The following is a 13821-nucleotide window of genomic DNA, read 5'->3' on the forward strand; positions in this document are numbered from 1 at the left end:
TATTGCCCAGGTCGTTGCTGTAAATGAGAACGCGTTCTCAGTCAACTTACCTGGTAAAATAACGGATCAATAAATCAAATGGATCTTTATATATACACCACTTGGATCCTGTTTCAGTAATAATGAAATCAGACCTTGTCGAGTGTCCAATAATCTACCATTCATATATAAAACATGCTGATAACGGACCTCCTCAGTATATCAACAAAAGTTTGGTTTACCTCCACTGGTATGTCATCCAGCCCTGGAGTTTGGTTTACCTCCACTGGTATGTCATCCAGCCCTAGAGTTTGGTATACCTCCACTGGTATGTCATCCAGCCCTGGAGTTTGGTATACCTCCACTGGTATGTCATCCAGCCCTGGAGTTTTCCCAGAATTAAAGGTTTTAATCGCATCAAGAAGTTCCTCTGTAATTTGGCCTTTCTGTACAGATGTTAATTTCACGTTATTAATAGTAAAAAAAATCCATACAATTAGCTTCGGTCAGTGGAGATGTATGAAACTGAAACGAAAACATATTCTTAAAGTACTTTACTTCCTCGTTCAAAATATCGTTTGGTAATTACATCATTTTAGTTTCAGTAACTTATTTTTGGTAGCATTTCTATGTTCATATTCCATCCAGTTCGCTTTATTTTTTATAATATATTTACACTGGATCTTTCTTCAATAAGTTCCTCCGTTTCATTGACCTGGCACTGTTTCCCAATGCTAACGTTTTAGCATTTGTGGCACACATCTCATTCGAGTCATGGTACCGATGTTAGCATTACGGTATGTACCAATCATCTAGCAGAAGAGAAGAGGCAAAACGAGAGGGTTTACTTCGCCCCCGAAATCTCTCAATAAGTGTCGGATTGTCAGCAAAAAAGTGAACTGCTAATTTCCTACGTGAGGTTTATATGCAGACTAGAGCCATCGGCCGCATGTTGATTTGGTACATCCACACCATACGCAAATCTGGACTCGTAGGTTGAAATACCAACACAAACTCTGAACCAACCAACCTACACAGTAATGGACATTTGGCTAGCTAGCTCACTGTTGCTAGCTAATTTGTCCTGGGATATAAACATTGGGTTGTTATTTTACCTGAAATGCACAAGGTCCTATTTTTCTGGATCTTTCTAGAATTTTGACCCATTTTGAGTCACACTACATCGTGTGTTCTCTACTCGGACAATTAATCCAGAGATAAAAGGGTTGGTTTATAGTAATCATTATCTTCTTCTTCTGTGGACTTTATATGGCGGTTGGTAACCAACTTTAAGGTGCATTACCACCACCAACTGGACTTCAGTTCATCTTTCAATCATGGGTATATATGCTCCTAAAAACCAATGAGTAGATGGGAGTGGCGGGACTTGCAGCACGTCATCTAAACTACTCGCGCACATCAATGAGCTTCTGTTTGGCTACTTGGCTCTATTTCCAAACTGCCAACGAGCATCTGCATCGGTCTAGTCAGCATTGTTACAAATGCACTGTTAGAAATGGACGCCGTGGCAACTGTGAAAAAAAAACCTTTATATGGGAGTTGTGCCTGTTGTTTACACACGTCTCTGCCCTCTCATTGGCTAGAATGGTCCCACTCAATTATCTTGTCAATATAACATCTTTGCTGTAAAGTGACTTTGTTGAGCTTCACAATCCATTTGAGATACTTTCAGATGATTCGGACACGATGTCGGAAAATGCTAACGTGAATGGGATTTGTGCCAAAAAAATGCTAATAATGTGAATGGGATTTGTGCCCAAAAAATGCTAATAACGTGAATGGGATTTGTGCCCAAAAAATGCTAATAACGTGAATGGGATTTGTGCCCAAAAAATGCTAATAACGTGAATGGGATTTGTGCCCAAAAAATGCTAATAACGTGAATGGGATTTGTGCCCAAAAAATGCTAACAACGTGTCAGGAAATAAAACCGAATCATGGATTGCCGTCATACCTTTTTCCATTAGACTGCTTACAGGGTAAAGCAAATCAATTGTGTGATTTTGTAATTTGGGTGAACTGTCCCTTTAATGGACTCCTTTTTTTAGAAAATCAGCTGAGTTATTTAAGGCCCATCTCTTCTCCCACCATGATATCGATCCAACGCTGAAACATCAATGACTTCACACTAACAAATGGCCCCCAACTCGTACAGGTTTTCTCCAATGACTTCACACTAACAAATGGCCCCCAACTCGTACAGGTTTTCTCCTCACAGAAAGGATGGAAATAATCAAACAAAAACACAGGAAAAACCACGAGCAGAATAAAGTATCAAACTCCCCTCTCTCTGCCCCCCCCTCCCTCACCCTCTCTCTGCCCCCCTCCCCCGCCCTCTCTCTGCCCCCCAGCCCTCTCGCTGCCTCTCTCTTCTAAACAAATAATTATTTTTACCATCCAACTTCTCTCACTCTCCCTGTGCCTCTCTCTCTCTCTCTCTCTCTCTCTCTCTCTCCCTGTGCCCCTCTCTCTCTCTCTCTCCCTGTGCCCCTCTCTCTCTCTCTCCCTGTGCCCCTCTCTCTCTCGCTCTCCCTGTGCCCCTCTCTCTCTCTCTCTCCCTGTGCCCCTCTCTCTCTCTCTCTCCCTGCACCCCCCTCTCTCTCGCGCTCTCCCTGTGCCCCTCTCTTTCTCGCTCTTCCTGTGCCTCTCTCTCTCTCGCTCTTCCTGTGCCCCTCTCTCGCTCTCCCTCGCTCTCCCTGTGCCCCTCTCTCTCCCTGTGCCTCTCTCTCCCTCGCTACCCTCTCCCTCGCTCTCTCCCTCGCTCTCTCCCTCGCTCTCCCTGTGCCTCTCTCTCCCTCACTCCCCCTCTCCCTCGCTCTCCCTGTGCCTCCCTCGCTCTCTCTCCCTCGCTCCCGCTCTCCTCGCTCTCCTAAACACAGTTTTAACCATCCAACTTTTTAAAGGCTTTTTGCAGAAGGGATAAAGGATCCAGAAAAACAGATGCTCTTCCTGGTGAACCTTGTATACACATTTGTGGGATGAGAAGTCTCTTTAATAACTCTGCTTTAGCTTTAAGCTAAATTCTGTTCTCTTTAATAACTCTGCTTTAGCTTTAAGCTAAATTCAGTTCTCTTTAATAACTCTGCTTTAGCTTTAAGCTAAATTCAGTTCTCTTTAATAGCTCTGCTTTAGCTTTAAGCTAAATTCAGTTCTCTTTAATAGCTCTGCTTTAGCTTTAAGCTAAATTCTGTTCGCATTTACAAATCTTCTAAATAGAACAGTTTAATTTCATGAGAGCGGCGTCTTTTATGTTTCTTTAAATATAACTACGGCTTCCTAAATATAGGGCTGTCACGAACCTCGCCGAAGATGGTGCCTCTTCGTTTTGAGTTATTGGGTAATTGGGTACACCTGTTTTGTATTAGGGTTTGTTTGTAGGGTATTTAAGGGCATTAGGCCTGCTGGGTATTGGTGCGGGCTTCTGTTACGATCAACTAGGAGTGGTGGGTGGAATCAGGCGCAGAGAGCAGGGTTCAGTCTTTCTTTCAAATTTATTCCCCAGCGCAACAAAACAGTCACGCCAACACACCGGGCGTATATAAGATGCCAGTCCAAACAGGACAAAACAGTCACGCCAACACACCGGGCGTATATAAGTTGCCAGTCCAAACAACAGGACAAAACAGTCCGGAGAATAAATACAGGAATAACTCACACCATCAAACACAGAGTAACACAAACAAGCCCGCACAAATACCCAGCAGGCCTAGTGCCCTTAAATAACCTACAAACAAACCCTAATACAACAACAGGTGTACCCAATTACCCAAAACAAACGGAAAGGGAATCGATGGCAGCTAATAGGCCGGCGACGACGACCGCCGAGCGCCGCCCGAACAGGAAGAGGCACCATCCTCGGCGAGTTCGTGACAAGGGTTTACTTCTCTCGGTGGATTGAAAACGGCAAGTATTCTCAATAACAAAACAGGCAGCGGGAAAACAGAGTAGAGAAACATGTGTATTAAGTCACGTGGGTTTCGTAGGTAGATGTCCATAGTAGTGACAGTCAATGGAGGATTCCTGTGTTCCACTTCGATGCTGGTAATCACTTTGTTTCCTAGTACATCATTTATACAACTCATGCATTATTATCAATGATGGATCAATAATTACACTGGGGGGAAAAATGGGGAGGAAAAAAAAAAACACTCAATATTTTAAAGACGATTAACATTTCACAAACTATAGTTCTTTATCTGAAATAATATGGGTGGCTACTTGGTGGTGGTTGTTTGTCCTTGGGTGCGTTCGTAAAGTCACTCTGGCTGTCGACTCCCATTTCAGAACAGAATGTCGTCAGTGTGAGAGAATAACTGATTCATTTATAAACGCGCAACACACCCGTGTCAGTAAACCTCTGCAAAAAGAAAAACGTAATTCAATTGTTGCCGGCAGCACAGTTACAGTCACCAACGCTCTGGATAACATGTAAACAGCCTAACCAGCTCTGCTAGGGGGGGAAAATGTTCAGAGTGAGGTGTTCTCTCATTATGTGTCTGGAAGTAGCTAGCAAGCTAACCAACTTTAGCCAGTTAGCTTGTGGGCTTGATTGCCGTTGTGAGGTCAGGACGTTCAGATCAACCCTACTCCTCGGCCAGAGCGTTCCAGTGTGCGCTCTGAATTTACGAACTGACAACGCACTCCGGAGTGAATTTACGAACTGACAACGCCCTCCAGAGTGAATTTACGAACTGACAACGCACTCCAGAGTGAATTTACGAACGCACCCATTGTTGTTGCCATGGTTTTGTAGAGGAGATTCTAGAATGTGTTCCAAGAGTTCTTTCAGGACCAGAGCAGGTCTCCTCTTTTCAGTGCTTCTGAGACGGCAGAGTGAGAGACCATCGATCGCTCCGCCTGCATCCCAAATGCCAACCTATTCCCCTATATAGTGCGCACTACTTTTTTTTGACCAGAACCCTATGTGCTTTGGGATACAGCCTCAGACGGCAGCGCAGAAGACCGTGGATCCTCTCTCTCTGAGGTGAGGAGGCGTATGGTACCGTATGAAGGATGCTAGTGGTCTCGAGTCCCCATCCAGTGACGCCCTCTCCTGTGTCTGTGTCACTGTGTCCTTCCCATCCTTCACTCATCTTCCTCCTCCTCCTCCTCCTCCCCGTCGGGAGAGAGGCGCAGGGACAGATCTGTCGGTATCCATCCAGCCAGTTCTCCACCATTTGTGTGACCAGTGGGTGGTTGCGTCGACGGGACGACTTTTGCATTGCGGCCAACATGCCTCCCTCCGTTACACAGCAGTCCAGCCACTCCCTCAACAACTTCTCCTGCTGCTCCTCGTTACCCATCTAGACAGAGAGAGAGAGAGAGAGAGAGAGAGAGGGAGAGAGACACACATTGGAAAGAATTAACAACAAAATACTAAGCAAACTAGAATGCTATTTGGCCCTACACAGAGAGTACACAGTGGCAGTATACCTGACCACTGTGACTGACCCAAACTTAAGGAAAGCTTTGACTATGTAGACTTAGTGAGCATAGCCTTGCTATTGAGAAAGGCCGCCGTAGGCAGACATGGCTCTCAAGAGAAGACAGGGAGGAGGCGTGTCTACAGAGACACTGTATTAATGAAGGTGGAGGAGGAGGAGGCATGTCTACAGAGACATCGTATTAATGAAGGAGGGAGGAGGCGTGTCTACAGAGACACCGTATTAATGAAGGTGGGGAGGAGGAGGTGTGTCTACAGAGACACCGTATTAATGAAGTTGGGGAGGAGGAGGCGTGTCTACAGAGACACCGTATTAATGAAGGTGGGGAGGAGGAGGCGTGTCTACAGAGACACCGTATTAATGAAGGTGGAGGAGGAGGAGGCGTGTCTACAGAGACACCGTATTAATGAAGGTGGGGAGGAGGAGGCGTGTCTACAGAGACACCATATTAATGAAGGTGGGGAGGAGGAGGCGTGTCTACAGAGACACCGTATTAATGAAGGTGGAGGAGGCGTGTCTACAGAGACACCGTATTAATGAAGGTGGGGAGGAGGAGGCGTGTCAATGGAGGCACTGTATTAATGAAGGTGGAGGAGGCGTGTCTACAGAGACACCGTATTAATGAAGGTGGAGGAGGAGGAGGCGTGTCTACAGAGACACCGTATTAATGAAGGAGGGAGGAGGCGTGTCTACAGAGACACCGTATTAATGAAGGTGGGAGGAGGAGGCGTGTCTACAGAGACACCGTATTAATGAAGGTGGGGAGGAGGCGTGTCTACAGAGACACTGTATTAATGAAGGTGGGGAGGAGGAGGAGTGTCTACAGAGACACCGTATTAATGAAGGTGGAGGAGGCGTGTCTACAGAGACACTGTATTAATGAAGGTGGGGAGGAGGAGGCGCGTCTACAGAGACACCGTATTAATGAAGGTGGGTGGAGGAGGCGTGTCTACAGAGACACTGTATTCATGAAGGTGGGAGGAGGAGGCGTGTCGATGGAGACACTGTATTAATGAAGGAGGAGGAGGCGTGTCTACAGAGACACCGTATTAATGAAGGAGGGAGGAGGCGTGTCGATGGAGACACTGTATTAATGAAGGAGGAGGAGGCGGGTCTACAAAGACACTGTATTAATGAAGGCGGGGAGGAGGCTATTTGATAAGAGCTAGGTGATAAGAGCTATTTGATAAGAGCTATTTGATAAAATCTAGGTGATGAGAGCTATTTGATAAGAGCTAGGTGAATGAGTAAACCGTTTGGATAAAGGGATTGTAAATAAAAACGACAATTGTTTTAAATACACACTGAGTGTACAAAACATTGAACACCTTCCTAATATTGAGTTGCACCCCCCCCCTCCTTTTGCCCCTCAGAACAGCCTCAATTCATCAGGGCATTGATTCTACAAGGTGTTGAAAGCGTTCCACAGGGATCCTGGCCCATGTTGACTCTAATGCTTCCCCAACAGTTGTGTCAGGTTGTCTGGATGTCCTTTGGGTGGTGGACCGTTCTTGATACACACAGGAAACGGTTGAGCGTGAAAAACCCAGCAGCGTTGCAGTTCTTGACACAAACCAGTATACCTGGTACCTACTACCATAGCCTGTTCAAAAGGCACTTACACATATTTTGTCTTGCCCATAAACCCTCTGAATGTCACACATACACAATTCATGTCTCAAGGTCTAACAATCCTTATTTAACCACCTGTCTCCTCCCCTTCATCTACATGTCTCCTCCCCTTCATCTACATGTCTCCTGCCCTTCATCTACATGTCTCCTCCCCTTCATCTACATGTCTCCTGCCCTTCATCTACATGTCTCCTCCCCTTCATCTACATGTCTCCTGCCCTTCATCTACATGTCTCCTCCCCTTCATCTACATGTCTCCTCCCCTTCATCTACATGTCTCCTCCCCTTCATCTACATGTCTCCTCCCCTTCGTCTACACTGTTTGAAGTGGATTTAACAAGTGACATCAATAAGGGATCATATCTTTCACCTGGATCCACCTGGTCAGGCTGTCATGGAAAGATCAGGTGTTCCTAATGTTTTAGATTTCTAGAATGTTCTCATTATATGTCTGGAAATTTCACTGTATTTTAGTATAATTTATATCGTGTTAAATATCATCCACTATCGGTAGCCACCGTCAGTTATACCCACATACATTAATAACTGTCTCTTTACTGTCAGTTATACCCACAGACATGAATAACTGTCAGTTATACCCACATACATTAATAACTGTCACTTTACTGTCAGTTATACCCACAGACATGAATAACTGTCAGTTATACCCACATACATTAATAACTGTCAGTTATACCCACATACATTAATAACTGTCTCTTTACTGTCAGTTATACCCACATACATTAATAACTGTCTCTTTACTGTCAGTTATACCCACAGACATGAATAACTGTCAGTTATACCCACATACATGAATAACTGTCAGTTATACCCACATACATTAATAACTGTCTCTTTACTGTCAGTTATACCCACAGACATGAATAACTGTCAGTTATACCCACATACATTAATAACTGTCAGTTATACCCACATACATTAATAACTGTCTCTTTACTGTCAGTTATACCCACATACATTAATAACTGTCTCTTTACTGTCAGTTATACCCACATACATTAATAACTGTCACTTTACTGTCAGTTATACCCACATACATTAATAACTTCAAGTTATACCCACATACATTAATAACTTCAAGTTATACCCACATACATTAATAACTGTCAGTTATACCCACATACATTAATAACTGTCAGTTATACCCACATACATTAATAACTGTCACTTATACCAACATACATTAATAACTGTCACTTTACTGTCAGTTATACCCACATACATTAATAACTGTCACTTTACTGTCAGTTATACCCACATAGATTAATAACTGTCAGTTATACCCACATACATTAATAACTGTCAGTTATACCAACATACATTAATAACTGTCACTTTACTATCAGTTATACCCACATACATTAATAACTGTCACTTTACTGTCAGTTATACCCACATACATTAATAACTGTCACTTTACTGTCAGTTATACCCACATACATTAATAACTGTCACTTTACTGTCAGTTATACCCACATACATTAATAACTGTCAGTTATACCCACATACATTAATAACTGTCTCTTTACTGTCAGTTATACCCACATACATTAATAACTGTCTCTTTACTGTCAGTTATACCCACATACATTTATAACTGTCAGTTATACCCACATACATTAATAACTGGCACTTTACTGTCAGTTATACCCACATACATTAATAACTGTCAGTTATACCCACATACATTAATAACTGTCAGTTATACCCACATACATTTATAACTGTCACTTTACTGTCCCACTTTTCACTGTAGATGCGGAAGGTCGATATCGGCGGGTTGAGACACCAAAAAAACAACATCTCTCTAGTTTAAACAGATGGATTTTAATATTATGTAATTAGATTTCCTCTGGGGGGGAGGGGGGGTAGGCTAAGAGTTAATGTTACCTCTTGTGCAGACAGGAAATGTACATGCAGCAGTTTTCTCTCGCTGTCCACCAGCGGCAGGAAGGTTACGGTGACGTCATCGTCAGTGTTAAGGTTGGCGCCCGCGCCGCGATTGTCGTAGCCGTCGTTCTCCATGGCGACCAGGGCAGAGAAGTGTCCGCGTGTGTAACCCAGGGCGATGGGACTTTTCCAACAGAAGCTCTGCTCCCACAACAGGGGCAAGTACACACCTGTACAGGTAGAGACACAGGTCAGTCTCAGACAGGTACACACCTGTACAGGTAGAGAGACAGGTCAGTGTCTCTATCAGTTAATCAAATGGCTACCCGGACTTTATGCCTTTCTCTCCTACTATGTACATAGTACTAAAAATAACCAAACCAAACCTACACGTACATATTACCTCAATAAATCTCCCAACTACCTCGTACCCCAGTACGCCGACTCACTACTCCCTCGTACCCCAGTACCCCGACTCACTACTACCTCGTACCCCAGCACCCCGACTCACTACTACCTCGTACCCCAGTACCCCGACTCACTACTACCTCGTACCCCAGTACCCCGACTCACTACTACCTCGTACCCCAGTACCCTGACTCACTACTACCTCGTACCCCGACTCACTACTACCTCGTACCCCAGTACCCCGACTCACTACTACCTCGTTCCCCAGTACCCCGACTCACTACTACCTCATTCCCCAGTACCCCGACTCATTACTACCTCGTTCCCCAGTACCCTGACTCACTACTACCTCGTTCCCCAGTACCCCGACTCACTACTACCTCGTTCCCCAGTACCCCGACTCACTACTACCTCGTTCCCCAGTACCCCGACTCATTACTACCTCGTTCCCCAGTACCCTGACTCACTACTACCTCGTTCCCCAGTACACCGACTCACTACTACCTCGTACACCAGTACCTTGACTCACTACTACCTCGTACCCCAGTACCTTGACTCACTACTACCTCGTACCCCAGTACCTTGACTCACTAGTACCTCGTACCCCAGTACCCCGACTCACTACTACCTCATTCCCCAGGACCCTGACTCACTACTACCTCGTTCCCCAGGACCCTGACTCTCTACTACCTCGTACCCCAGTACCCCGACTCACTACTACCTCGTTCCCCAGGACCCTGACTCACTACTACCTCGTACCCCAGTACCCCGACTCACTACTACCTCGTACCCCAGGACCCCGACTCACTACTACCTCGTACCCCGACTCACTACTACCTCGTACCCGACTCACTACTACCTCGTACCCCGACTCACTACTACCTTGTACCCCACTACGCCGACTCACAACTACCTCGTTCCCCAGGACCCCGACTCACTACTACCTCGTACCCCAGTACACCGACTCACTACTACCTCGTACCCCAACTCACTACTACCTCGTTCCCCAGGACCCCGACTCACTACTACCTCGTACCCCAGTACACCGACTCACTACTACCTCGTACCCCAACTCACTACTACCTCGTACCCCAGTACCCCAACTCACTACTACCTCGTACCCCGACTCACTACTACCTCGTTCCCCAACTCACTACTACCTCGTTCCCCGACTCACTACTACCTCGTACCCCAGTACCCCGACTCACTACTACCTCGTTCTCCAGTACCCCGACTCACTACTACCTCGTTCCCCGACTCACTACTACCTCGTTCCCCGACTCACTACTACCTCGTACCTCAGTACCCCGACTCACTACCTCGTACCCCGACTCACTACTACCTCGTACCTCAGTACCCCGACTCACTACTACCTCGTACCTCCGTACCTTGCCTCGGGAACGGTTACTCCTTGTATATAGACTGTACATCGCCTCGTTGTTATTTTATTGCGTTACAAATGTCTTTTTATCAATTTGCTAATTTTTGTACTTTTTAACTGCACTGTTGGGAAAGGGCTCGTAGGTAAGCATTTCACGGTAAAGTCTACATACCGTATTACATTTGATCCCAAAATAATAGCAAATGAAAACACTTATTCCCCCAACGAGGGCCTTGAGTGGTCCTTTCATGATCTAGTGTTGCTGCATTGGTTGCTAGGGCCCTTCTATTAACTGTAGTCTATTTTGAACATGAAAGGAAATGGATTTACATGGAGTGCCATGTTGTTTTAATGTTACCCAGCAACCATGCATGGCAACCCCACTCCTGGGCCCCTCGCGCCCACAACCCATATACAACTCTGCTATGGGCTAATATGTGGTTCCTATAAGGTTTCATATGTAGGCTCAGTTTAGACAGAGACAGAGACGCATACACACACAGTCTCTATCTACAGCTTCCTCTGGTCTAATAACAACACACACAGTCTCTATCTACAGCTTCCTCTGGTCTAATAACAACACACAGTCTCTATCTACAGCTTCCACTGGTCTAATAACAACACACACAGTCTCTATCTACAGCTTCCTCTGGTCTGATAACACACAGTCTCTATCTACAGCTTCCTCTGGTCTGATAACACACAGTCTCTATCTACAGCTTCCACTGGTCTAATAACAACACACAGTCTCTATCTACAGCTTCCTCTGGTCTAATAACAGCACACACAGTCTCTATCTACAGCTTCCTCTGTTCTAATAACAACACACACAGTCTCTATCTACAGCTTCCTCTGGTCTAATAACAACACACACAGTCTCTATCTACAGCTTCCTCTGGTCTAATAACAACACACACAGTCTCTATCTACAGCTTCACCTGGTCTAATAACAACACACACAGTCTCTATCTACAGCTTCCTCTGGTCTAATAACAACACACACAGTCTCTATCTACAGCTTCCTCTGGTCTAATAACACACAGTCTCTATCTACAGCTTCCTCTGGTCTAATAACAACACACACAGTCTCTATCTACAGCTTCCTCTGGTCTAATAACAACACACACAGTCTCTATCTACAGCTTCACCTGGTCTAATAACAACACACACAGTCTCTATCTACAGCTTCCTCTGGTCTAATAACAGCACACAGTCTCTATCTACAGCTTCCTCTGGTCTGATAACACACAGTCTCTATCTACAGCTTCCTCTGGTCTGATAACACACAGTCTCTATCTACAGCTTCCACTGGTCTAATAACAACACAGTCTCTATCTACAGCTTCCTCTGGTCTAATAACAGCACACACAGTCTCTATCTACAGCTTCCTCTGTTCTAATAACAACACACACAGTCTCTATCTACAGCTTCCTCTGGTCTAATAACAACACACACAGTCTCTATCTACAGCTTCCTCTGGTCTAATAACAACACACACAGTCTCTATCTACAGCTTCACCTGGTCTAATAACAACACACACAGTCTCTATCTACAGCTTCCTCTGGTCTAATAACAACACACACAGTCTCTATCTACAGCTTCCTCTGGTCTAATAACACACAGTCTCTATCTACAGCTTCCTCTGGTCTAATAACAACACACACAGTCTCTATCTACAGCTTCCTCTGGTCTAATAACAACACACACAGTCTCTATCTACAGCTTCACCTGGTCTAATAACAACACACACAGTCTCTATCTACAGCTTCCTCTGGTCTAATAACAGCACACAGTCTCTATCTACAGCTTCCTCTGGTCTGATAACACACAGTCTCTATCTACAGCTTCCTCTGGTCTGATAACACACAGTCTCTATCTACAGCTTCCTCTGGTCTAATAACAACACACACAGTCTCTATCTACAGCTTCACCTGGTCTAATAACAACACACACAGTCTCTATCTACAGCTTCCTCTGGTCTAATAACAACACACACAGTCTCTATCTACAGCTTCCTCTGGTCTGATAACACACAGTCTCTATCTACAGCTTCCTCTGGTCTGATAACACACAGTCTCTATCTACAGCTTCCTCTGGTCTAATAACACGCAGTCTCTATCTACAGCTTCTTCTGGTCTAATAACAACACAGTCTCTATCTAGAGCTTCCTCTGGTCTAATAACACACAGTCTCTATCTACAGCTTCCTCTGGTCTAATAACAACACACACAGTCTCTATCTACAGCTTCCTCTGGTCTAATAACACACAGTCTCTATCTACAGCTTCCTCTGGTCTAATAACACATAGTCTCTATCTACAGCTTCCTCTGGTCTAATAACACACAGTCTCTATCTACAGCTTCCTCTGGTCTAATAACAACACACAGTCTCTATCTACAGCTTCCTCTGGTCTAATAACAACACACAGTCTCTATCTACAGCTTCACCTGGTCTAATAACACAGTCTTTATCTACAGCTTCCTCTGGTCTGATAACACACAGTCTCTATCTACAGCTTCCTCTGGTCTAATAACACACAGTCTCTATCTACAGCTTCCTCTGGTCTAATAACAACACACTATTTCACATGCAGGATCAAGGTTGGTAAAATCCTGCCACCCACTCTATAATGACATGACGTGTGTGTCTTTCTCTCTCTCTCTCTACAGGTCTGGGGTCAGACTGACTGGTCTACTTATATAAATGTGAGTTATAGCTAGAACTCTCTACAGGTCTGAGGTCAGACTGACTGGTCTACTTATATAGATGTGAGTTATAGCTAGAACCCGTTACCTAGCTGCCCATTAGTCTCTATCTCTCTCTCTCTCTACAGGTCTGAGGTCAGACTGACTGGTCTACTTATATAGATGTGAGTTATAGCTAGAACCCGTTACCTAGCTGCCCATTAGTCTCTATCTCTCTCTCTCTCTACAGGTCTGGGGTCAGACTGACTGGTCTACTTATATAGATGTGAGTTATAGCTAGAACTCTCTACAGGTCTGGGGTCAGACTGACTGGTCTACTTATATAGATGTGAGTTA

The 13821-nt window shown here is 44.8% G+C and overlaps 1 protein-coding gene across 1 annotated transcript in view; it reads right to left on the reverse strand.

The window, feature by feature from the left end:
* Positions 1–4601: 4601 nt before the first annotated feature.
* LOC124026236 (ubiquitin thioesterase ZRANB1-like) overlaps positions 4602–13821 on the reverse strand; it is a gene marked incomplete at its 5' end in the record, with an annotated part of 36303 nt that continues 27083 nt past the window's right edge. The window contains 3 exon segments of the mRNA XM_046339348.1: positions 4602–5123; positions 5126–5303; positions 8991–9220. Of these exon segments, the coding sequence (XP_046195304.1) occupies positions 5086–5123; positions 5126–5303; positions 8991–9220 (446 nt within the window).

The sequence above is a fragment of the Oncorhynchus gorbuscha genome, unplaced genomic scaffold, assembly GCF_021184085.1.
Source record: "Oncorhynchus gorbuscha isolate QuinsamMale2020 ecotype Even-year unplaced genomic scaffold, OgorEven_v1.0 Un_scaffold_2666, whole genome shotgun sequence".
Lineage (NCBI taxonomy): Eukaryota > Metazoa > Chordata > Actinopteri > Salmoniformes > Salmonidae > Oncorhynchus > Oncorhynchus gorbuscha.